Source organism: Nelumbo lutea, chromosome 2, assembly GCF_056320005.1.
Source record: "Nelumbo lutea isolate HS-2025 chromosome 2, American lotus-T2T, whole genome shotgun sequence".
Classification (NCBI taxonomy): Eukaryota; Viridiplantae; Streptophyta; class Magnoliopsida; order Proteales; family Nelumbonaceae; genus Nelumbo; species Nelumbo lutea.
Genome location: NC_142685.1, coordinates 7,942,765 through 7,967,180, shown reverse-complemented (window position 1 = coordinate 7,967,180; position 24,416 = coordinate 7,942,765). Strand labels below are relative to the sequence as shown.

Here is a 24,416-nt window from a genome sequence, read left to right as displayed (position 1 = left end):
ATGAGCTCTGATACTTATTTGAGTGCTCCGATGATAAATGGTCGTGTGACAAAGAAAACTTTTGCAAAATTAAAAGAAAAAGTTTGTAGCTAACTTGCAGGGTGGAAAAGAAATTCCTTTACTATGGCAAGCAAGATGACTCTTCTCAATGTTACCACCAGTATGATGCCATAGTTTCTCATGAGATCCTTTAAACTGCCTTAGAACACTATTGAGGATATTGAAAAACACCAAAGAAAATTCTTATGGGCAAACTTAAATGATAAGAGACCCCTCCACCTGATTGATTGGAAGAAGGCCTGCACCCCAAAATACTCGGGGGGTTTAGGGTTAAAAATCTCCATTGGGTTAATGAAGCAAATTTAGCAAAACTAGGATGGAAAATCCTCAAAGCGGAAGACAATCTTTGGGTTAGAGTTGTCAAAGGCAAATATCTACAAAAAGATAATTTTTGTGATGTGAAAGAAAAAAGAATATCTCATGGGCGCAGAGAGGTATCTTCAAATCTAGAGATCTCCTAAAAAAAGGCATAGGATGGGAACTTGGAAATAGAAGGTCAATAAAACTCTAGAAAGATAGGTGGGCTGAAGATAGTGTTTGAGGAGAATGTCCCTTAATAAACGATTAATGATAATGAGCTTTTAGTAAGTGAGGATATGGATGAAGAAAGGAATGTTTGGAGGGAGAGTAAAATTAGGAGTATGGTCCCCGCAAATTTGTGGGATAAAATTAGAACTATTTTCATTCTTGCGAATTCAAAAATGATAAATTAATCTATAGACTAAATATAGATGGAAAATTCACTATCAAATCGGCCTACAAGATAAAATGTAGTTCGATTAGTAATGGAAATAATAATCTGAATTTGAATGCTTTGATTTGGAATCTAAGCTGTCCCCCAAAGCTGAAAACATTCATGTACCTATTTCTCAATAGGAGACTTCCCACAAAATTGATGGAGCATGCAGCTCTTGCGGTGAAGATGAAGATATGGATCACATTTTTAAAAGATGTGAAATGACCACAAAAATATGGAGTATGATGCCCTCTACCTTTGCTAATCCAAATGATGTTGATTCATATCTTGTAGAGTGGTGGGTTAAAGTGAGGGATAATGATTTAAGTGGGGTTCTTAATTACAAAGAGAAATGTGTATTTATTTTATGGATCATTTGGAAGAATCGAAACCGAAAAAATTTCAATAACATGGGTATTCTCCCTTAGGTGACTATGGAAAAAGCATTAAATGTTCATAAGGAATATGATAGCTCTCGAAAAGGGTCGCATTCTGTGCATCATAAATCATGGAAGTTGATGAGAGCGGATTTGGCCCTCCAATGACATTATGACATTTGGCATCTCATGACAAAGAGGTGTAGCTCGGCACTTCACAGGCAGCTCGCCATCATGTAGCCTGGCACCTTATAGACAGATCGGCACTTCACAGGCAGCTTGCCATCATATAGCCTGGCACCTTACAGACAACTCAGCACTTCACAGGCAGCTCGCCATCATGTAGCCTGACACCTTACAGACAGCCCGACATTTCACAGGCAGCTCGCCACTAGACAGCTCGACATCATGTAGCCTGGCACCTTACAGACAGCTCGACACTTTACAAGCAGCTCGACACTAGGCAGCTCGCCATCATGTAGCCTAGCACTTTACAGACAGATCGACACTTCACAGGCAGCTCGCCACTAGACAGCTTGCCATCATGTGGCTTGGCACCTTACAGACAGCTCGGCACTTCACAGGCAGCTCGCCATCATGTAGCTTGGCACCTTACAGACAGCTCAGCACTTCATAGGCAGCTCCCTACCAAGCAGCCTGGCACTTACAAATAGCTCGCCACCATGCAGCCTAGCACCTTACGGGCAGCTCGCTTCCAAGTTAGACTGACCATTGCATGACAACGCCGAGGAGCTCACCACCGTACCCCGCATTTTATATGATTATGACTTGTAACGGCTATATTAGCTCACCCACTCCCCGATTCAGGCGGAAATGGGCAACCTTACTGGTTGGTGACTTTATCCCCACCTAACACGAAAACAGGTCCCATCACGGCGGGAATCTAGGAACTGCTACACCGAACCCACGAGAATTCCAGTATATAAAGGTCTCACCCCACCCCCCAGGGGTGAAGAGAGATGCGTAATCTTTGCTCTAGCTCTCTCACAATCTATTATCATCTTCAAGCTTTCTACTAAGTGTTAACTTAGCCATCGGAGTGACCTCGCAGGGTAAACACCCCCGAGTTCTCTATTTCATCTCTTGCAGGCTCCTCAGCTCCCGCCGTTGCTGGTAGACAGATCATCTCCAGTAGAGAGCAGCCGGATTGCGCTACATCAGAAGCTCATTGCTTGAAAGGCTCCAAAATTTGACTATATCAAAATGAATTTTGATGCCTCTTGCTCTAGTAATAGGAGATGATCCATTGCAGCTATTGCAAGGAATCACAAAGGAGAGATCACAGATTTCAAAGCATGCACTTTAGGGGATACTACCATCAATATGGTAGAGGCGTGGGCAGCTTGAGAGGCTCGTAACTTGTCGGCAAATTTCTCCAACAACTCCATCATCATTGAGGGTGACTCAAAGTTAATTATTCCTGCCTCAATTTTATCTACAATCCATCATGGTTCCAGAGGAACATTATTCGGGAATGCTCAAATTTGAGGAAGCCATTCAATGAGGACTTTCACTATAATCATGTTTATAGGGAGGCAAATCATTTTACGGATTGGTTAGCAAATGCGGCTTTATCATCGACTCATGGGTGGGTGGACTTTAGTCTTGGTAATATTCCCCATGATTCAATTTGTATTTGCTCTAGTGACATTAAGGGGAGTGCTACCCCTCGGCTTGTGTAGCACAACAAGGTTTTATAAAAAAAAAAAACGTTGTTACGTGTCCTTTAAATAGGGATGAATGAAAGAGTAGAGGATGTATGATTTTCACTTGAAACCCAGTTTACAAAACTATCCGGTATACTCTCTTGCCAAATTCTCTTATTTCTTATTGTTTTTTCTGTGAGATCACATTTTCACCCCATAGTACATCCCGTCGTGTATTGTGAACATCTCCCGATAATGGTACTAATCCCGATGATATCATCATCAAGAGATGTTTATAATACACGGCAGGATGTGCTGTGGGGTGGCTCCCTGTAAGGCAGAGATGTGAACTTTTTCTCTCTTGGTTTGATACAAAATTCTCAAGGCAATTATAAAAATTTATCCCTTGCTTCAAAAAGGATTTATAGATTCACGACATTGTACTTGGATTTTACATGAAATAGGGCAGTTTTGGGAGGGCTATGGAAAACGAAAAACATAAACACGCTACCTTAGTCTCACATCACATGGAAGATGAAAATGAGCCACACAATGGAAATCAACCTGATTAGGAGACTCCAGATGATAAATGGTTAATGTTAGCAAGAGATAATCATTCACTAGGCTAAATAATGTACACACTACAAAGTACAAATAGAGACGAAGAGCAAGGAGACAAATCAATACATATATGATGTGAAAGTGTCGTTGAAAAATAACAAAGCAGATTGTTAATCACCTCCTCATATAAGATGCAGATACTGTGGGGTAGCATCCATTAATGGTGATTGTTGGAAAAATGGAGTCACTATAACTTTGGAGGAGAAGCTCTAAGGCGCGTTTGAAGACACTATCTTTAGAACGTTATTTGCCCCCACTTAGTTTTACTGAGTTTGCTGTTGGGTTACAGGAAAATCCATTCCCAGGATACAATAGAGCCTTGGGCGAGAATCTGCAACCAACAAAGTTGAAGAATCTCCGGAGATACCTTCTGTGAGATTGTAGCAGACCAGACTGAGAGAAAGAAAACGTGGATTTCGAAAATATGTGTTTTTGAAGTCTGATTCATGCTCCTTAAATAGTTTATGAAGAGATATGAAGAAAAGGTAGGTGTTGATTCAAAGAAGGCACCTTGAACAATCACAATTTCAAATATTGTGACTGTTTAAAAAGTAGTTAATAGTTAATGACTGTTAACTTTGAATTGTGCCTCTTGATCACACCTGACCGAATCGTGACTGTTGATCTCATCAACGGTGATCAACAGTCAACATCGCACCAAAAGCAAAGTGCGAGCAAAGTGCGCCTCTAAAGCGCTTCATTGTGCCGCACACACGTGCGTGTGCGCACGTTACGTGGTATCAAACCCCCATACTCTCCTCTACTATTTCTAAGGAGTGTAAATCAGCTCCTATTAAAATACTAAAAACAAAGCTTATAATTTTCCAATGTGGGACAAGTTCAAAACTGGGTTTTTGTAAGAGAAGCTAATTTTTCAATCAAGTGTGCAAGTGCAATGTAATTGACCAATCAAACCCATTGGATTTAATCTCTTATGATATTAAAACCCAACAATGACGACAAAGTACAAAGGCCAAGAAGGAAGGAAGACAAAGAAACGAAATAGAGAAGAGAAGTTTACACAAAAGAAAATAGAGAGTCATTATAGTTAAGAGCTTGAGACCTGAGAACAGAGGATCAATGATCCTTCTACATTGCCGAATCTCGACATTGGAAGACTCTTAAACCTCTCCACTTCGACCTTCTTATCGCGACCTATCCAATTTGAAGGAACCCCTGATATAGAGTTGAGAGACAAGAGAGATAGAGAGAGAAGGAACTATGATGACCTACCATTACCAACCGCTATCACCTCAAGACATTAGCGTTGTCAATGAAACAAGTTTGAAGTTCATGAGACTAAAACATCTCATTTGTTTCGAAACCCTAACACCAGTAATTTTTCGTGACTTTTTTTCTCATTCTTTTCCCTTCTTCATTTCTTCTCGCCTTTTCATTATCGGTCCATTGTCAATGTTGCCGCTAAGATTCTCCTCTTGGAGGTGGAGATCCTCCCTATTGTCGCCGACATTGATGAAGGATAGTCCTGCTCATGGGGGATGATTGTTATCTTACTTACACAACAGGGATAGAGGGTAATACTGGCTTTTAAAAAAAATCTATATGCCATGCATTGTAATGGACGCTAATGGGAGGGGTAGACTTAGTCAATTGTTAGAAAACTTAAGGGTACTCTAAGACAATATATAAATAATAAGGATACAATTTGACAATTAACTACACAATAGGGATAGTTTAAGAAATTTGCCCTAATATTTAATATATTAAACATATTTATTTATTTATTTATTATAATCGAGTCCATTGGGTAAAACCCGATTATCCCAAGAACCAATCAATTTAGTTCTAGGTCTAAAAATTATAGACCTTATTGGGTCCGATTCGATTCTGGGTCCTCAATATTTCCTATTGGGTGAGTTTCAGTTCTAGCTGATCCCGACTGAGACATGATCCGTTGACAGCCCTAAGTTACATTTGGTGAAGAAAGTGTGCCACTGCATTTTGAATGCTAAAAATGCAACTATAATATGCAGCTACTCTAGGTAGCTTCTCCAAAAGGCAAGTACTCAACCGCCATGACTTTGGCATCACAACTCACCTTGAACGTAAGTCGTACCAAATGGGATCTTATCGTAAAACCCACACTGCAAAGCCAAAAGCTGCTACATAAAAAAAAGCTCTTCTTAACAAGCACTAAACCTCCATTTGGGAGTGCTGAGCCAATGGCTCCACTAAGCTAATCTAGTTGCTTTGGAGTGCTCTAGATAAATTATTCAAAAGATTGTGGTGGACAGCTCTTTAGTCTCATTTGGCACATCCATGTGGGTGATTGACTTTTTAGAAGCCCAACAGCCTGCTTTTTCGTCTTTTCCTGATTGGTTGGAAACAAAACTAATCACCAAAAGACATCATTTTGAAAAGACACATGAAATCTATTTTGAGCTATTTTCAATAAGCTCTTAATTGAATTTTTCATTTTTGCATGGCAAGACGTGTTCAAAGACACACCTTAATCAAACGATTTTCAAGCTGTCAAAACCTTAATGCAAAAAGCTCATTATATCTTTTGACTATAAGAGTTTCCAAAAGATCTTTCAAAAAAAGGCTTGCCACAGGACCCTTAATATTAGCTGATCTGGGCTCTCTAGATTTTTCACCAAAAATAGCTTATAGACTATCTTATGTGAGATTGACCTAAAAACAAGCGTCAAGTCCATTGGGAGAGTAGTCCTGACAGATGGATATGTTGGATGATATGTGGAAAGTGACAACTATGGTACTCTGATTTTAAGTAGATGAATCTGCAACTGCATTTTTTAAGGTGGGGTTTGGAAGCGTGGGTGTGTTTTGGGACCGATTTTCAAAAAAAAACATCTATGCTTCCAAGACCCGTTTTGTACAAAAAAATACTTTGGTTTTGTTTGGTAATGTTTTCTGCCCCATAGGCAGTGAGTAATACTATGTGGTGAGGTGATTTTTATCACCGTTTTTCATGTATATGCTGACAGATAAGCACCACATAAGATACACCTAATTGCCAATCAGTCAACCGTTTGGGGTCCCGAATCCGATTTACTAGGTATGCCCACGGTTCAAGCATTTTTCAAAAAACACGTGAACCAAACAATCATATATACGAGTACTTGTAGAAACGCCTATATGAATCCAACGTAGCACCGTTTTTCTGAAAAAAACGGCCATGGTTACAAACATCCCCTAAACGTTAAAGTTGAATCGCCATACTGATGTGGCAGCGTTTCAAACCTCAAACTATTACTTTTAAGAAACGGGTGGTAGACAACTCTTGACCGCAAGAAACGAGTCGTCTACTGCGAGTATAACATAGCATACGCTCCTGCAATGTCCGCCATTCGTCGCATTTTCAAATTGTCAGGCATTTTATATTGATAATTAACCATCCCCATCTCCCAACCACCCAGTATAAAACCGCAGCAAGAGCCATTTTCCATACACTGATCTCTCTCTCTCTCTCTCTCCGATGGCTGTCGCTGCAGCAGTAGCAGCGGGAGCGCCAAATCTGCGACTCTCTATTACCTGCTCGACTCGCACCACTTCAACGGTAAAGGAACATAAGCAACGGGGCTTCATCGGCAATTTCAGCCACTTGGCTCAGGTGGTACACAAGGACGTGGAGTTCTTGAAGAGAGGATTTAACCAGGGTGTCAGCTGGGCCAGTGATGCACTTCACCTCCCACAGCTCTCCAAGACCGTCGATGACTTTATATGGCTTCGTTATCTTGAAGTTCCCGACGCTTCCCCCGAACCTCCTCCGTCGTGGCCTCAACCTTCCTATCCAGGTTCCTCAGTCGTCTTGCTATACACTGAAATCTTATCCTCTTCGTTTTTGGTTTTGCTTTATTTGAGTAATTATGTGTTTAAGTTAGACGAAATTGGCAGTTTCGATTGAATTCTTATATGCTGCACTAAATTGGGAATGCTTGTTATAAAAAAAAATATTTCCTTGATATTTTGAATAAGGATAAGCAGAAAAACAATGATGCTCATCGAGTTCGTTTGGAGTGGAGAAAATAAAAAGTCATTTTGGTTAAATCTGTAATTGATATTTGATAATCGACATTTATGAAAATGAAAGGCTTGGAGAGATATTCGGTTCAACAAATAAATTATGGTAGGGAACATGGAAAAGTATGCAATGGTCAACATTAGAGGAACCACACAAGTAAGAGATGATATGTTCTGCCCAAGAAGGAAAAGGAGCAGAGAGGACAATTATTTCTTCCATTCCGTTCCAGCATGAGATCCCTGCATACGATTTAAGTATGACTTGGCAATTCAGTGATGTAAGGGAATCCTCCCACCATAAAAAAGGTCGTGTCATCACTACCGATGATAAGTGCTTCAACATGAATGGGACCGAACAGTTTATAATCTTATTCTTTTACCTAATGGCTGTTGTAGGCCACATACACATTTTAACCCTTATTTTTAGATATTCAAAAGGATCCAGCTATAACATATATGAAGATCTGTGCTCTATTCTAGTGTTTTTAACCCACAAGACATTATGTGGTGGACGTAAGGTAATCTAGTCTAATAATTTGCACATAAAGCATCAAATTCCAAGTTTTAAAATATCCACTATACCTTAATTTTCTGTCCAAAGTGAATGCAATTAATTCCATGTTCTAATTATTCCCAAAATTGTAGCTCCTGAAAATATAATCCAAGCAATAGGCTTTGAAAGATTGTTTGGAAATGACTAGTTTCCATGTATTTGAATGATATGTCCAAAACACTAACATGCAGTCATAAATTTGATACTTGGGTATAAAGGTTATATTAATATGTCAAAAGATAAAGGGGACATAGCCTTCAATACAAGGCTTATGGGAAGGAAGGATCAACGTTACCTGACTTATTTCCCTTTTCACCAGCCATATTTTGATTGAAACAAACCGGAAGATCTCGTCTGCTTAACTTCTAGATTTTCTATCAGAATCAACTATAGCTATATTACTGTAACGCAGTGGTGCAGGAAAAGAAGCTAATACTTAGTTTATGAATTATTTGGACCACAACCTGAATCCAAAGAGAGAACTATCCTAAGTTTTCCACACAGTTTGTGGCCTAAATTTGAAGAGTCAAAACCTGCCTGCTTTCTGCTGTTATTGGGCTTTATCTAAATCAAGCCTAAGATTGTACAATTTAGATATTAATTTAGCAAGTTATGACTGATTTACAGATAGTCAAGGAGTATTGGACATATCTCTTTATCTTGAGTTAGTTAAAAAATTAAAATGTTGAATTAGGGTTTTATTAGTTTAAAATTATTTGGTACGTTTTGATTTTAGAAGTTATTTCTTTTGATAAGTTCATGCCAAATTTGTAATGGGTCAAAAACCTATATTTAGAAGATGTACAGGAATTGATTTTTTGGGGGGTCAGTAAAGTCCCAAATTGAAGCTACAAATATAGGAGCACTTCATAATTAATTGTCATAATTCATTGTTGGGAATTGGATGAAGCCTTTTTTTTGTTTGGATATTATGATCAAGATTTTTCCTTTGGTCTGACTTTATTGAAGGCATTGTGTTGGGTTTAATGTGATTGCATATTTGATTCAGAAGGAGAGGTCTGACACTTATCTTTTATTTTTCCCCATTATTCTGTCCTTTTTGTTATTTGTCAGAGATCTGATCATCCTGAGATTATCTTACATCGTAGCTTATAAAATTTTCTTGCATACTGGTATTATTCTCAGATTTCTCTTGTCATTGATCAATGAAATCAAACTGTTTTGCTACAAGTTTATCCAAATACAATAATGACTTAAATTGGCATTTGTCTGTCACATGAACTCAGTTGTACAACTGCAATGTGCATATTTTAGAGGTGACGTGTAATCATCTCTCTTCCTTGTTCCTTTGGCCCCACCCTGATGTTTGACTTGTCCATCATTTGGTAATATGATCAGACCTTTTTCTCTGTCAAAGCTAATTCATTTTATTCTGACAGGACTGTCTGGCATGGATTTGGTCATGGCTGATCTCAAAGCTTTGGAGGCATATACTAATTACTTTTACCATTTTTCCAAGATTTGGTCCAGGCCGCTTCCTGAAATCTACGATCCACAGGAAGTTACAGATTATTTTAGTTGCAGGCCTCACTTGGTGGCCTTACGACTTGTTGAGGTATTTCAGATACTCCATTGCATTATTGTCTCTGTAGTGAACAATTGACTCTCTTTGGCGATTGGATTCTGAAAGGTTAATGGTGGAGGCAAAATTTTGAAGCACAGGGGTTATCCTTTATATTAGAAAAATAGATTGGAAACATTCCTCTTGTTAAATTTCCCAAAAAAAAAAGCTTTTTGGAGAGGGTGTGATTGGGTAGATCTCTTTTTAATAGAAGAGACACACCCATAATTATTAGTCAAAACATAAATGTTCTGAAATACAAGACTACCTTTATTTATGAATATTTATCACAATAAACAAGGATACCTTTTGATTTTGATTGGGGATGGTACCCCACTAAGATTTTAGATGTGTGCAATTCATTCCTATTATTTAAAAAAATAGCAACTTTTGTGTTCTCTTGGTTGAAAAGGATTGATTTCAACACTTCTTCATGCTTAGACCAGAGTCTTGATTATCACCCTCAAAGCTCTGGCTGGAAACAATTACAGTTTTGATGCATGTGGCAACACAGCCACTACTTTCCTTTATCTTTCTGTATATATATTTCTTTTTCTATCTTTTTGGCCCTTGGACTTAGCAAACTACCTTTAAGAGGATCTATTTTTCAATAGGAAATTGCTATTCTACCCTCTAGGTGGACTTTCCCTGTGAAAGAAATCTGGTGCAAGCCTATTCCCCCTAAGATCCAAGCTTTCTGTTGGGAAGTATTCCTTGGTAAGGTAAACACTTGTGATATGTTGCAGAAAAGAAGCCCATACATGTGCCCTTCTCCTCATGTGTGTTCACTGTGTAAGGAAAGTAGTGAGGTCCTTTTTCATTTAATGATATCTTGTTCTTTTGTACATCGAATTTGGGATTTCTTTTGTACTCTCTTTGGCTGTAGGTGGGCTCCCCCTCAAGATGTGGCAGGACTCTTCAACCATGATTTCTTGAGACAGAGAAAGAAAAGAGGGATGGTAATGTGGAAAGCAACAAAGTTAGCAATTTGTTGGGTAATATGGGAAGAGAGAAACAACAAAATTTTCTTGGAAAAAAGTAGAACAATAGAGGAAGTGATTGATAATATCAAGGTGAAAGTAACCCATTGGGTAAAACTCTTGGACTGCTTTCAAGTCTTCTCAGTCGCAGGTATTCTAAGAACATGGTCTGAAGTAGCACAATCTTCGAGAGTAAGAGATAAAGTAAGGTCGGAGTGGAGACTGAAAGCTGAAATGCTGTAGTCGAAGCAGTAGAAGAGAGGAGAAGACCAAGAGATGTTGAGAATGTCGAATTGAATGACCCAGTCGACAGTATTATTATTTATATTAGAGTACAGTACAATGTTACAGGAAATGACCGGAATGCCCCAGATTAGTGATGGGACACCCAGACAATTTAAAACACAAAACAAACTTAGGCCCATTAACGCAGGCCCAATACACAACAACTTAAGCTCAAATACAAGCTAATAAGAACTCTTATCAGCCAAACCATCAATACATGAAAACCTTTAACCTAACACTCCCCCTCAAGCTAAGCATGGATGTCAATCATGTTTAGCTTGCCAAGAAGGTCCATGAACTTTGCTGCAACCAACCCTTTAGTCAATACATCTGCAATTTGCATCTCAGATGGAGTATAAGGAATGTAGAGTTCTCTCGAGACTATTCTCTCTCTAACAAAATGTCGATCAATCTCAATATGTTTTGTCCTGTCATGTTGCACAGGGTTATTTGCAATGTTGATGGTAGCTTTGTTGTCACAATACAGTCTGAGAGGACCCTCAGCTTTAATGCCAAGCTCATTAAGAAGGGTCCTGAGCCATAGGAGTTCAACAACCCCGTGAGCCATAGCTCGATATTCTGCTTCCACACTTGATTTAGCAACTACATTTTGCTTCTTACTGCACCATGTGACCAGGTTCCCTCCCACAAATGTACAATATCTTGAAGTTGATTTTCTGTCTTCAACAGAACCAGCCCAATTTGCATCAGTATATGCTTCAATTTTAATTCTATTGTTTTTCTTGAATAGAATTCCCCTTCCTAGGCAAGTCTTCAAGTACCTGAGAATCCTTTCAACTACTTTCATATGAGGGATCTTTGGAGAGTGCATGAATTGACTGACAATATGCACAACATAAGCAATATCTGACCGAGTGAGAAATAAGTATATCAGCTTCCCTACCAATTTTTGGTATTTCTCTCTATCACAGTAGTCCTCCCCTACTGATTATTGTAGGCCATGATTCTGTTCTATTGGAGTATCTACTGGCCTACACCCTATCATGCCTATTTCCTCTAGGAGGTCAAGAACATACTTCCACTGACATATGTAGATTCCTTCTCTTGACCTAGCAACTTCAATCCCAAGAAAATATCTCAAATGGCCCACGTCTTTGATCTCAAATTCCAAAGCTAAAAACTCCTTCAGTCTTTTTATCTCTTCCAAGTCATTCCCAGTAATCACCATATCATCCACATAAACAATGAGTGCCGTAAGTTTGCTATCCTGTCTCCTTATGAACAAGGTATGATCTACACCGCTCTGAGTGTACCCCACTTTCTTCATGGCCCTACAAAGCCTCTCAAACCATGCACAAGGAGACTGCTTCAAACCATATAATGTTTTCCTCAGTTTACACACCTTTCTACCAAAATCATAGCCTGGTGGAGGTTCCATAAATACCTCTTCATGAAGGTCACAATTTAAGAAGGCATTTTTCACATCCAGCTGATGAAGTTCTCATGAAAAATTTGCTGCTAGTGACAATAGAACCCGAATTGTGTTGAGCTTTGCTATTGGGGCAAATGTTTCTTTGTAGTCAATTCCTTCATGAATAAGTTCAAGGATTTTTCAAAATATTCAGCAGCATTATCTGACTGGAATTGCTTAATCTTCTTATCAAACAGTGTTTCAATCATCTTGCAAAATGCCATAGTTATCTGTGGTACTTCATCCCGTCCTTTTAACGGGTAGATCCATGTGCATCGAGAATAGTGGTCAATAAAACTGATAAAGTAATGGAAGCCATCAATGGAAACAATGGGTGAAGGGCCCCAAATATTAGAATGAACCAAATCAAAAGGAACTTGAATTTCATTACTGAAAATTGGATAAACAGTTCTATATTGTTTTGACATTTGACATACTTCACAGATTAAACTCTGACTTGAAATGCCCTTAAACAATTCGGGAAACAACATTTCTAATGAAGAGAAAGACAAATGACCTAGCCTAGCATGCCACAGATGCAACCTAGCCATTGACTCCACACTCTCTAGACTACTAGCAGCAGATGCTTGTAAGGCTGAACCGATGTCTGCATCAAAATAGTACAGGCCTCCATACTCATGACCGCTCCCAATCATTTTCCTCGTCAATCTGTCCTGGAAGACACAATGAGTAGGAAAAAAGGTTATACTACAGTTCAAATTTTTGGTAAGTTTTGAAACAGACAAAAGATTTGAGGTAAGACTAGGAACATGTAGAACTGATTTAAGAGAGAGGTCCTTGCTTAGGTCAACCACCCCCTTTCTAGAGATGGTGGAGAAAGACCCGTCAGCAACTCTCATCTTATCCTGACCAGACAACAAATGATATGAAGAGAATGAGGAGGACATATGTGTCATGTGGTCAGTTGCATCGGAGTCAATAACCCAAGAAGTAGAGTCAATAGAGCTAGTTGCACTAAAGGCAGAGACTGTACCTGATCTGGCTAGAGAGGTGGAAGCAAAAGAATTATTTCTTAGACGGGCTAATGCCCGGCTAAGGACCTCTACCTCACTAGCAGTGAAGCCCAAAGCACCAGCTCCAGAGGAATCAACAACCTGCCCCATAGGAGAAGAAGACATTGTTGGTATATTCTGTAAGTTGTCACCATTGTTGCTGGTGACAAGATTCCCACTTGCCGCATGACCCTTCTGTTCCTTCATGTCCTTTCTCAATGCAACTGGCTTCAGGTGAGGATACAGGACCCAACACTTTTCTTTTACATGTCTCTCACCGCCACAATGAGTGCACTTAAGGTGCTTCTTGTTTGGATGTCTGTTTCCCTTAGTAGAGGCCAGGGCTGAATGTTCTCCAAATTGTTCAGTCGGTTGAGTCTGAGAGTCAACTTGCATCTCCTTTCTCCTGACTTCTTCATTCATCACTAGATAATAAACATGGTGTAACTCGAGCAATTCATCTCTCCCTAGAATTTGTGACCTTATACCCTCATACACTGGGTCCAGGCCAGTAAAGAACTTAAAGGTTCTGCTCTCTTCAATCTGCTTATCATGTCTCTCCTTGTCCCTGTCATTTTCCCAATCCAATATCAAGTGATGGTCAAGTTCTTCCCAAAGACCTTCCAGAGTTGCAAAGTATGTTGCAACTGTCGTATCCCCTTGCCTTAAGGCAGCAATGTCTTGATTCAATCTGTAGATTCTAGCATTGTTTTTCTTCCGTCCATAGGTCTTAGACACATTTTCCCAAATCTTGGCTGCTGTAGGAAAGTGATGAACAGTCCTGGCAACCCGAGGAGTCATAGAGGCAAGCAACCAAGACATAACTGTGGCATTCTCCTTGCGCCACATAGCATACTCTGCATTGCCAACCTTAGGTTCCTTCTTGTTCCCATCTAAGTAGCCTGTAAGATCACGGGAAGTAATAAAAAGCATTGCAGAAACGGACCACTCCTTGAAGTTGTATTCATCCAGCAACACACTTGTAATCTGTAAGCTGTGCAAATTAGGGTTTTCCAGATTTGAAGACCTTGCAGCAGGTCTGTTATCCCTAGAAGAAACCTCTCTAGATATTGAAGACATCTTGACTGCAGCTTCTGTGTAGACGACATTGTTTAAGACTAGCCGAAGAGATCACAATGCTGAAAAAGAGACTAGTTGCAGAATTGAAGAAGGTTTTGACAGCTCGCAACACTGTTTCAGACTTGCCGAGACTGTCACAGTTCTGAAGCAGTTCAGTTACAGTAGCAAATGAGGTGTTCTGGGCTGGTAACCGACCTGAAACTGAGGGTTCTCCACCACTGTGCTATGCAGACTTCACTTGAGCTTCGAGTACTGCAACTGTAAAGAGAGTTCTCCCCCTTACGGCCAATACTAGGACTGCTGAAATCAGTCCTCAACTAGGTCTGTCCTATACAGACCTCTCTTAGTAGCCGAATAGCTACTAACTACTAGAAACAGTCTAGTAGGACATCAGCTTCTAGGTCTTACTTCCCTTGCGCCCTACAACCAAGGGAAACCCTAGGTTCGAACCTTGTGTTGTTCTCCTACAACCCTAGGGTTTCACGGCAGCAAACCAGATAAAAAAAGAAAAGAAAGACAGCAAGAGAGAAGAGATGGCGTCGGCTGTAACCTGGAAGGTGCTTAATGCTCTGATACCATGAAAGCTGAAATGCTATAGCCGAAGCAGTAGAAGAGAGGAGAAGACCAAGAGATGCTGAGAATGTCGAACTGAATGACCCAGTCGACAGTACTATTATTTATATTAGAGTATAGTACAATGTTACAGGAAATGACTGGAATGCCACTGATTAGTGATGGGACACCCAGACAATTTAAAACACTAAACAAACTTAGGCCCATTAACACAGGCCCAGTACATAACAACTTAAGCTCAAATACAGGCTAATAAGAACTCTTATCAGTCGAACCATCAATACATGAAAACCTTCAACCTTACAGAGACCACCTGAAGGCAATTAAGTAAAGCTGAATTTTGACGGGTGCTCATATGGAAATCCAGGCATTTCAGGAATAGGAGTATTAAGAAACCCTGACAGGAGGATATTGGGTATGCTCTCAGGGCCGATTGGCAACGGTAACTCACTGAAGGCTGAACTATTGGCATTACTACAAGGGTTAAAGCTAGCCAAACAACTAGGATGCAGACATGCTGAAGTGGAAGGGGATTCAAAAGTAGTAATTTCATGGGCAACAAATAGCAACCACACCCCTTGGATGTTTAAACATGTGATTAGGGAAGTGGAGAAGATTGCCAAGGAGGTTGAGGCTGAATTTAAATGGGTGCGAAGAAGTGCAAATGGGCTAACTGATGGATTAGCAAAACAAGGGGCATTGAGACAGCAATTATTTTGGGCTACACTGTAATGAGGGATGAATAGAGTGAGGAAAAGGGATCAACAGTCCCATCATCAAATTATAAAATGTTTACAATCTGAATTTTAATAAAACACATATTTACTGATAAAAAAACAATAGGAAATTGCTATTCTGATAACATAATAAAGACGAGAAATTTTTTGCTTATTGGCATTTCCTGCATGATTTTCAGATAGGTAGGATTCACCTTAGATATTTCATCACCTATGATTGATTGGTTTGGCATGCTTCACATGGAAGGGGGTTTGTGCAACACCTTGAGAAGTTTTTACATAAATGAAAGAAATCAAAGAAGGAGAGATAGAGATAGAGATAGAGACAGATTAATTGTATTGCCATCATAAGTTTTAATGAAAATTTTCTATTTACTTATCAAAAATATTTGTATTGCCATCAGAAGAGAGAAATCGGATTCCTCTTCAAAGCATAAACTTCAAGAGTTACAGAAAAACAAACTTCATTTTTCACTGACTTTAGAAAAAGAAATGAAAGGAATCAAAGAAAGGAGAGAAAAGAATGAGAGATAGACAAGAGACAGATTAATTGTGTTTCCATCAAAAGAGAGAAACAGGATTCCTCTTCAATGCATAAACTTAAAGAGCTACAGAAAAATGAACTTCATTCTTCACTAATTTTGGAAAGAAAATACACACACAACTATCTTTGATCAGAGGCCTTAGAGACGTGAATCCCATGATGCCATTTTGTTATAGAAGTCTCTTGAGGAGTTTTCCCAAGCCCTACTTCATTGGATCAATGTATATGGACTGCTTTCCCTTCAGGTGTTTTCTCTTATGCCTATTTTTTCCGTGCTATGTCCTCTTCTCCGAGCCTGTCACAGTTGTTTTCAGTGAAAGAAATTTGGAGCTGACCAATACCTCCAAAGATTAGGGCTTTTTTTTGGGAGGCTTACCATTCAAAAAATAATACTTGTAAGAACCTCCACAAGAAGAGACCCAATTGGTGCCTCTTCTCTCATGTTTGTGTTTTATGCTTTTCTAGTGGAGAGTCAACTCACTATTTACTAATCTCCTGTGGTGTTATAGCTAGCATTTGGGAGTGGTTTTTTTCATCTTTTTGGTTGCAGATGGTCTCCCCAACTGACATTGCAAGATTGTTTGATGCTAATTTGATCACTTTGCCTACTAGAAGAGGAAGGGTGGTGTGGAGAACTACTAGGGCAACCATTCTATGGTTGTTGTAGATGGAAAGAAACGAAAGAATCTTCATTGAGATATCAAGGTCAAAGAGCTGACTGTAGAAAATATCAAAAGATAATTATAAAGGTAGCACATCAGGTAAAGACAATGGAATTGTTTGATGCTCTCTCCTTTGATGGCATCATAAGAGGGTGGACTGAGGTGGTTAATGCGTCTACAACCAAAAGAGGAATGATTGTGTGATGGAACCCATTGACTACAACTCAGCGAAAAAATGGATTTTGATGGATACGGTTTTGGGAATACTAGAAATACTAGATTATTAGGCATTGGTGGAGCTTTTTTAGAGATGCTAATGGAGGCATTGTAGTTATCTTCTCTAGACCAGTTGGTATTGGCAATTCTTTAAGGGCAGAACTATTATCTGTATTGCAAGGATTAAGATTGGGAAGAAACCTAGGGTTAAGGAAACAGTGGAAGGAGACTCTAAGGCGGTGGTATTGATGAGGAACAACAGTTAAGGGGTATAGCAGTGTAGGTTTGTACTGAGAAAAAGATTCTTGCTGCAAGAGCTTGTGGCTTCATTCATTGGGTTAGCAGGTTGGCGAACAGCTTGGAAGACTTTAGCCAAGCAAGGGGCAACAAGGAATAATTTATTTTGGGCCAAGTTGTAATATAAATTAGATGCAAGGTGTTAACATTGTACATATGTAAAACTAGAAAGGGGTGCTGGCACTATGCACATATCTTTTTCTGTTAATTAATAAAGTTTTAATGGTTTACCCATAAAAAAATACAACTATTTATAGAGAGAGGAAAACCCTAACCCTATTTCATAGTCAAACAACCAAATAAAATAAATAAAAAAATTAACATGAAATATCTTGGGGCACATTCTTGAATATTCTCTTCTAGCTTGTTTGTTTTGCTCAAACATGGGCCAGGTTGAGAGGCCCATAAGCCTTAAATGAGGGGATTGGCCCCAATAGTGAAGACCTAGGGCCTAAAAAGGATGGCTGGGTGATGTTAAGACTTGAAGGCCAAAGGATGAGGTTAGGAGGGGAGGGAGGGAGGGAGACCTATTAATGGGTCGGGCTCAAGCTTAGCTTTTATCAAAATTTGATTGGGCCTGGCCCAAAGCCCAAGCCTGAAGCAGTGTAAAGCCAAGCCCGAAGCTTGGTCCATGAATGGGTCTATTTGGGGGAATGAAAGGATGTAAGGACATATGGGTGGTGTAATGATTTCTGGAAAGATAAAGAAAGAAAAGAGAGAGAGAGAGAGAGAGAGAGAGAGAGAGAGAGAATCTGCTGGAATCACTCAACATGGCACCTATAATCACTCTAGGTCTAGGGCATGGAAATCACTCACCACAAATAGCATATTCTGTGAGATCTCAAATAAACTTCGTTCATTCTTGTTTAAAATGTCCATACATATTTGTAGACTGGTAGACCCATAAGAAATACTAGTAGGATTCAAAATAGAAATCTACTGAATTGCCATTTCAATTTGAAGATGACTTAACAACTCTTAAACTATTTATTCAATGATTCTGAAACTTTAAACATAAACCAACAATAACTAGACAAATCAGACCCTATCATTGGACCCCATAAAAAACTTGTAAAGTGACTTAAATACCCCTAGTGTCCAATTCGGCCCAATTCCCTAGTTCCATTAATGTGCCATATCAGGACCTGCTGTAGGGCCTTACTTCTAGAATAAGTCTTCGAGGGTGCTGAATAATCCCTACTACTGGGCCTGTCCAATTGGGCTAGGCTTGGGTTTTGGGATGGGCCTACATCAATAATGCTACCACCAAAACTTATTTAGTTTTTGGACTTTCAAATATTGCAACACAAAAGAAGCTAAAACACAGTAAACACTAGAATATTCAAAAATAAGGCTCAGCCAAAGTACTTTTGCTAGAAAGCATCATGATTAAAGTGGCTAATTGGTTAAATCCTTGAAAGCATTTCAATCCTCCATGGACAATATCATTCGGGACTAGAAGAAAGTTGCACTTTCAACTATAATTAGGGCATAATTTTGTTGTAGTTAGAATTTGTCAGCCCATTGTATCATCAAGCTAAGTTCTGGTGAATACTGTTTAGACAACCTCGATCGGTTGTGTGCAGGGGAGTACTTAGAAACATAAATGGGAGGATAATGGCCATATTCTCTGGGTCTATTGGCTGCCATGACAACTCAACAAGGGCTGAACTGTTGGCTGTTTTGCAAGGTCTGAAGCTGGTGAAAACACTTGACTACAAATACCTATTAGTAGAAGGGGACTCAAGTAGTTGTAAACTCGTTAAAAATAATGATAGTGGTTCTGGGCTTACCAGCATAAGTGAGAGAAATATGAGTGGACTCAAAGATCAACTAATAGTTAAGCTGATTATTAGCAAGGCAGGGGTTAATAGAAGAGTACTTTTTTGGGGAGTCCCCGGAGTCATATGTAAAACGGATGCTTGTAAAAGGGGGTGAGGTAGCAGTTTCTAGCCTAAATTCTTATAGCAGTGGTTGGCACATGTTTTCCTTACCATAAATTAATGAATTTTTCTGTTATCAATCATAAAAGAAAATTACTGCAACACAGAACATATCAATCTTTTGGATCTTCAACTGTTGCAACATGACATGCAAGTCCTTTAAGTTGCACAATGCTAAACATATAGATCCCGGTGCTTGGATCTTGTAGGTGAAACCTATGGTGGTGTGGCCCCAACAATATGATGTGCTTCAGTGGTTGTTAAGCTATCCTAGGTTCTAGTTGAAAATTTGAAATGTGCTAAGATTTACCCAACCTTTTTACTGTATTGGCCTGAAACTTCTTTTGAAATGTTTGCTTATCTGATCAACATGAATGAGCTATTAGGGACAACAATTTCTAGATTGACCTGAGCTTAAGTTTTCTTTCTCTCTTGCCTTGCATAGCCTTCAGGTCTTTTGCTTGTGATAAAATCTCTGCTTTAATTAGTAAAGTTGCCCGGATTGTGCTCTAATCGGATGTGATCATGTGGAATTGGAAGGTTTTTTCCTCCTTTGCTTCTGCTGCCATTAAATTGCGGATATCAGGAATTCTCAAGTTCAACAGGTGGGATGTGGATAAAGATGGTAATGATAATACTTCAGAATACTACTTTGGGAGGGTGCTGAAAGAAACACTGCTGAATCTTGGTCCAACTTTTATCAAAGGTTAGTGATGGTTTAATAGACAATTGAAACAAATATTTAAGTTTTATCTGATCATTTCACCTTTACCATTCACTTCTTTTTTCTTGCTTTCCATAATCTTCTACAATTAACTTTTTTGCCACCCACAAAAAGAAATAATAAACTTAAAATTTTGTGTTTGATATTATCATAGATGTCTAGGGGACTAGACTATTTTAAATCCGGTTTACTTCTCACTCTTGTGGCCCCTTCAACTGAAATAACCGTAGTACTTTTTTTATAAATTATAACATAGTAAAGGCGTGTTATGCAAAAAAAATTAACATAAAGAGATGGACATAAAAACTGGTACTGCATAATGCTCTTTATCCAAAGATCAGCCAATGAGCTAGCAGATATGGGGGGGGGGGTAGGAGTGAGATGTTTCAGGGCCTGGTTTGGGGCTCAGTCTTTCCAGTTTAGGGGCTGCTGGTCAGCCTGGATTTCTTTTCTTTTCCTTTCAGGGTTTCTTGCTATTTCTATACTGTTCCCTTTCTTGCTTCTGTTACTAAATTTTTCTTGATATGTTGTTACCAATGGAAAAGAAATCTAACAACACTTAATTGAATAGTTTGTGAAAACAATGCAAAAGTGAGAGAACCCCAAAACAATCATATTGTTTTTTTTTTTAATATAAAAGATTCATTGATTAGAGGGTTCCAAGGAATAATGTTGTCCTGGGAGCATGCACTTAAAAGTTATATAGTCAACACTTTATATGCTTTATAGTATATTGTGGTTTTGGTAGAAATCTGCTGAATTAAAAAATATGAAAGAAAATTCACCAAAAAAAAATATGAAAGAAAAATAGTTTCTTGAAGAGAGAAGGAAGAGAGAAGGAGAAGAGAAGGGAAGTTGAAAAGAAAAGAGCAATCATCTGGCTGCCTCCTTCACTTATTATTTATACTAAAAATAATGAAGCAGTACAAAGACAACTATGCCCTTATAGGGTGGCAAAACATAAAACAGCATATATAACACTCAAAAACATAATAAAATTTGGTCTCACATAACTACTGTGGTCCCCACCTCCTATCTAACAACTAACATAAAACATCTACTAAAAAAAACATCATAAAATTGATTAATCTTCAACACTCCCCCTCAAGTTGGGAGTAAATGTCACACATTCCCAACTTGTGTGGATCATGTTTAAGCTTGTTCTTTGCCACCCCTTTAGTGAGAACATCAGCCAGCTACAACTCTGAAGAGACATAAGGCAAACAAACTTCTCCAGTTGTTATCCTTTCTCTTATAAAGTGTCTATCAGCTTCAATGTGTTTCGTCCTATCATGCTGAATTGGATTGTGGGCAATATTGATTGCAACCTGATTGTCATAGTATAACATCATATGTTCCTCTGCTTTCACCCCAATCTCACTCAAAAGAGATCTAACCCAAAGAATCTTTGAGACACCATGAGCCATGGATCTATACTCAACCTCTGCACTTGACCTTGCCACAATTGCTTGCTTCTTACTCTTCCAGGAGATCAAGTTTCCACTTACAAAGGTACACACTCCTAATGTAGACCTCCTGTCATCTAAGCATTCTGCCCAGTCTGCATCTGTATAGGATTCTATCTTCAGATTCTCATGATTTGAGAAAAGAATGCCTATGCCAGGATGCTTCTTCAGATATGCAAGCATTCTCTCAATAGCTTCCCAGTGCTGAACCCGAGGTGCATGCATGTACTGGCTCACAATACTGACAACACAAGAAATATCTGGTCGTGTCATACACAAATATAGTAGTCGGCCCACCATTCTTTGATATCTCCCCACATCATTTACCAACTCACCATCCACACCATTAATTCTGTGATTTGGATCAATAGGAGTGTCTGTTGGTTTGGTCCCCAACTTCCCAGTCTCCCACAGTAGGTCAAGTACATACTTTGTCTATGAAATGAAAATCCCATGCTTGGATCTTGCAACTTCAATCCCCAAGAAGTATTTGAGCTCACCAAGATCTTTGATCTCAAATTCTTGTTGCAATGATTTTTTGTGATCATCAATCTCCTCCAGATCATTTCCTATCACCACTATATCATCCACATACACAATCAGAATTGACACCAGAGCATCTCTCCTCTTCACAAAGAGGGTGTGATCAGACTGTGTCTGTGTGTATCCAAAATAGATGAGTGCCCCTCTGGACCTGTCAAACCAAGCCCCAGGTGACTGTTTCAGTCCATACAGAGATTTTGAGTTTGCACACCTTTCCTTTACCAACATTTTCATAAAAGCTTGCTGGAATGTCCATATATACCTCCTCTTGTAAATCACTATTGAGGAAGGCATTTTTGACATCAAGTTAGAACAAGGGTCATGAATAGGTGGCTGCTAGAGATAAAAGGATACGAACTGAATTCATCTTAGCTACTGGTGCAAAGGTTTCCAGATAATCAACACCATAGGTATGAGTATACCCTTTTGCTACCAACCTTGCCTTGTACCTCTCTATTTTGCCATCGGCCTTATACTTCATTGTGAATACCCATCTACATTCGACTGTCTCCTTATTTGAGGGGAGGTCAACTATTTCCCAAGTTTGGTTTTTGACCAAAGCATCCATCTCATCTTGCATGGCTGTTTTCCACTCAGGTTTGGAGAGAGCCTCAGTAACATTCCTGGGTATAGATACATAATCCAGGGAAGAAAGAAAAGCACGGTAAGAGGGTGATAAGGCACTATAGGAAAGATGGTGTGAAATGTAGTGGGCTGTACACTTTCTCTTCCCCTTACGAAGTGCAATGGGAAGATCAAGGTTAGTGGGATCAACTGCAACAATGGTGATAGGGACATGAACATTATCATCAGAAAACATAGCATGCTCAGGCTCAAGAGGAATACCTGGAACTGTATTTGCCAAATCTGGAGTTTTAGAAGGATTGACAGAGAGTGGTGTGGGTTGAGGATGTGTGGAGTCAACCATCATCTGTCGGCGCTGATATTTCTGTGAGGCTACCCGTAGTGGCTCAAGTAATGAAACTAGAGGTGCAGGTGCTGGCTGAACTGATGGAGGTGCTAGCTGAATTGATGGAGGCACCAAAGAAACAGGAAGAGGAACAGATTGTGAGTTCTCTTCCCCAAAAGTCTCCCCCTGAGGAGAACCACTTGAGAAGAAGAAGGTGGATTCAAAGAAGGCAACATCCATAGTGACAAATCCGCTCATCGACACTGGGTCATAACAGCAATACCCCTTTTGGTTCTGAACATACCCAAGAAAAACACATTTCTTGGCCTTAGGATCTAATTTCATGCGATGAGGGCCAAGAATGTGAACAAAGGAAACACAACAAAAAACACTTAGAGGTATATGAAATATCTCCCCATCTGTAAAAAGAAGACTAAATGGCACCTTAAACCCTAAGGTCCCTGAAGGAACACGGTTAATCAAATGCACGGTTGTAAGAACTGCACAGGAACTGAAGCACACACCATAAGACTCCTTGCCACCTCCACAATGTGTCTGTTTTTTCTCTCAGCAACTCCATTCTGTTGCAGTGTATATGCATAATTGCTCTGATGAACTACAACATGTTCTAAGAGATATGTGGTTAGGTCCTTCTCAAATTACTCTCTGGCGTTATTTGATCTAAAAGCCTTAGTTCTCACTCCAAATTGTGTGAGAACCATCAGCATGTGATCTCATCAAATATATCCAAGAATATCATGTATAATCATCCACAAACAAGAGAAAGTAACGAAATCCTCTCATGGAATATGATATGGCTCCCATACATCAGTATGAACAATATTAAAAGCAGAAGTACTTTTATTGCTTGGTTTAAAAGACTGTCTACAATGCTTTCTTAACTGGTAACTCTTACACTCCAAAGTAGATAACTGAACAAACTCAAACAACTTTGGGAAAAGACATTTCAAAGAACTAAAAGAAAGATGTCCCAAGCGATTGTGACAAAACATAATCTGGTTCACTGACTCTGACCCACTACTACTGCTGCTACTAACATGATGGCCCTGATGTCTCGGAATCCCATCCAGAAGGTAGACTCCATTCACCTCACGACCACTCCCAATCATTTTCTTTGACTCCAAATCTTGCAAAACACAATTACCAGGAAGAAAGGTCATAGAACAATTCAAATTTTTTGTCAAAGAACTAACAGACAGTAGGATGGTATGAAGTCTAGGAGCATGTAAAATAGAAGACAAAGTTATACCATTGGTCACTTTAACTGTCCCTTTCCCAGCAGTGGGCATATGTGAACCATCTGTTGTAGAGACAGTCTCTACTAGAGCACAACTGATAGGAACTGAAAAGGGTAGGGGCATTAGTCATGTTTTCAGATGCTCCTGAGTC

General features: G+C 39.3%; 1 protein-coding gene across 2 annotated transcripts in view; it reads left to right on the top strand.

Moving 5' to 3' along the window:
* Positions 1-6,732: 6,732 nt before the first annotated feature.
* Positions 6,733-24,416, top strand: part of ATATH8 (Protein kinase superfamily protein) — a 51,921-nt gene continuing 34,237 nt past the window's right edge. Inside the window, exons 1-3 of one of the 2 annotated variants that reach the window (XM_088973496.1) lie at positions 6,733-7,240; positions 9,420-9,595; positions 19,904-20,069. In XM_088973496.1, the coding sequence (XP_088829622.1) occupies positions 6,922-7,240; positions 9,420-9,595; positions 19,904-20,069 (661 nt within the window). In that variant the 5' untranslated portion in view covers positions 6,733-6,921. The remainder of the gene's footprint in view (positions 7,241-9,419; positions 9,596-19,903; positions 20,070-24,416) is intronic. The other variant, XR_016108082.1, reaches the window with a different exon arrangement.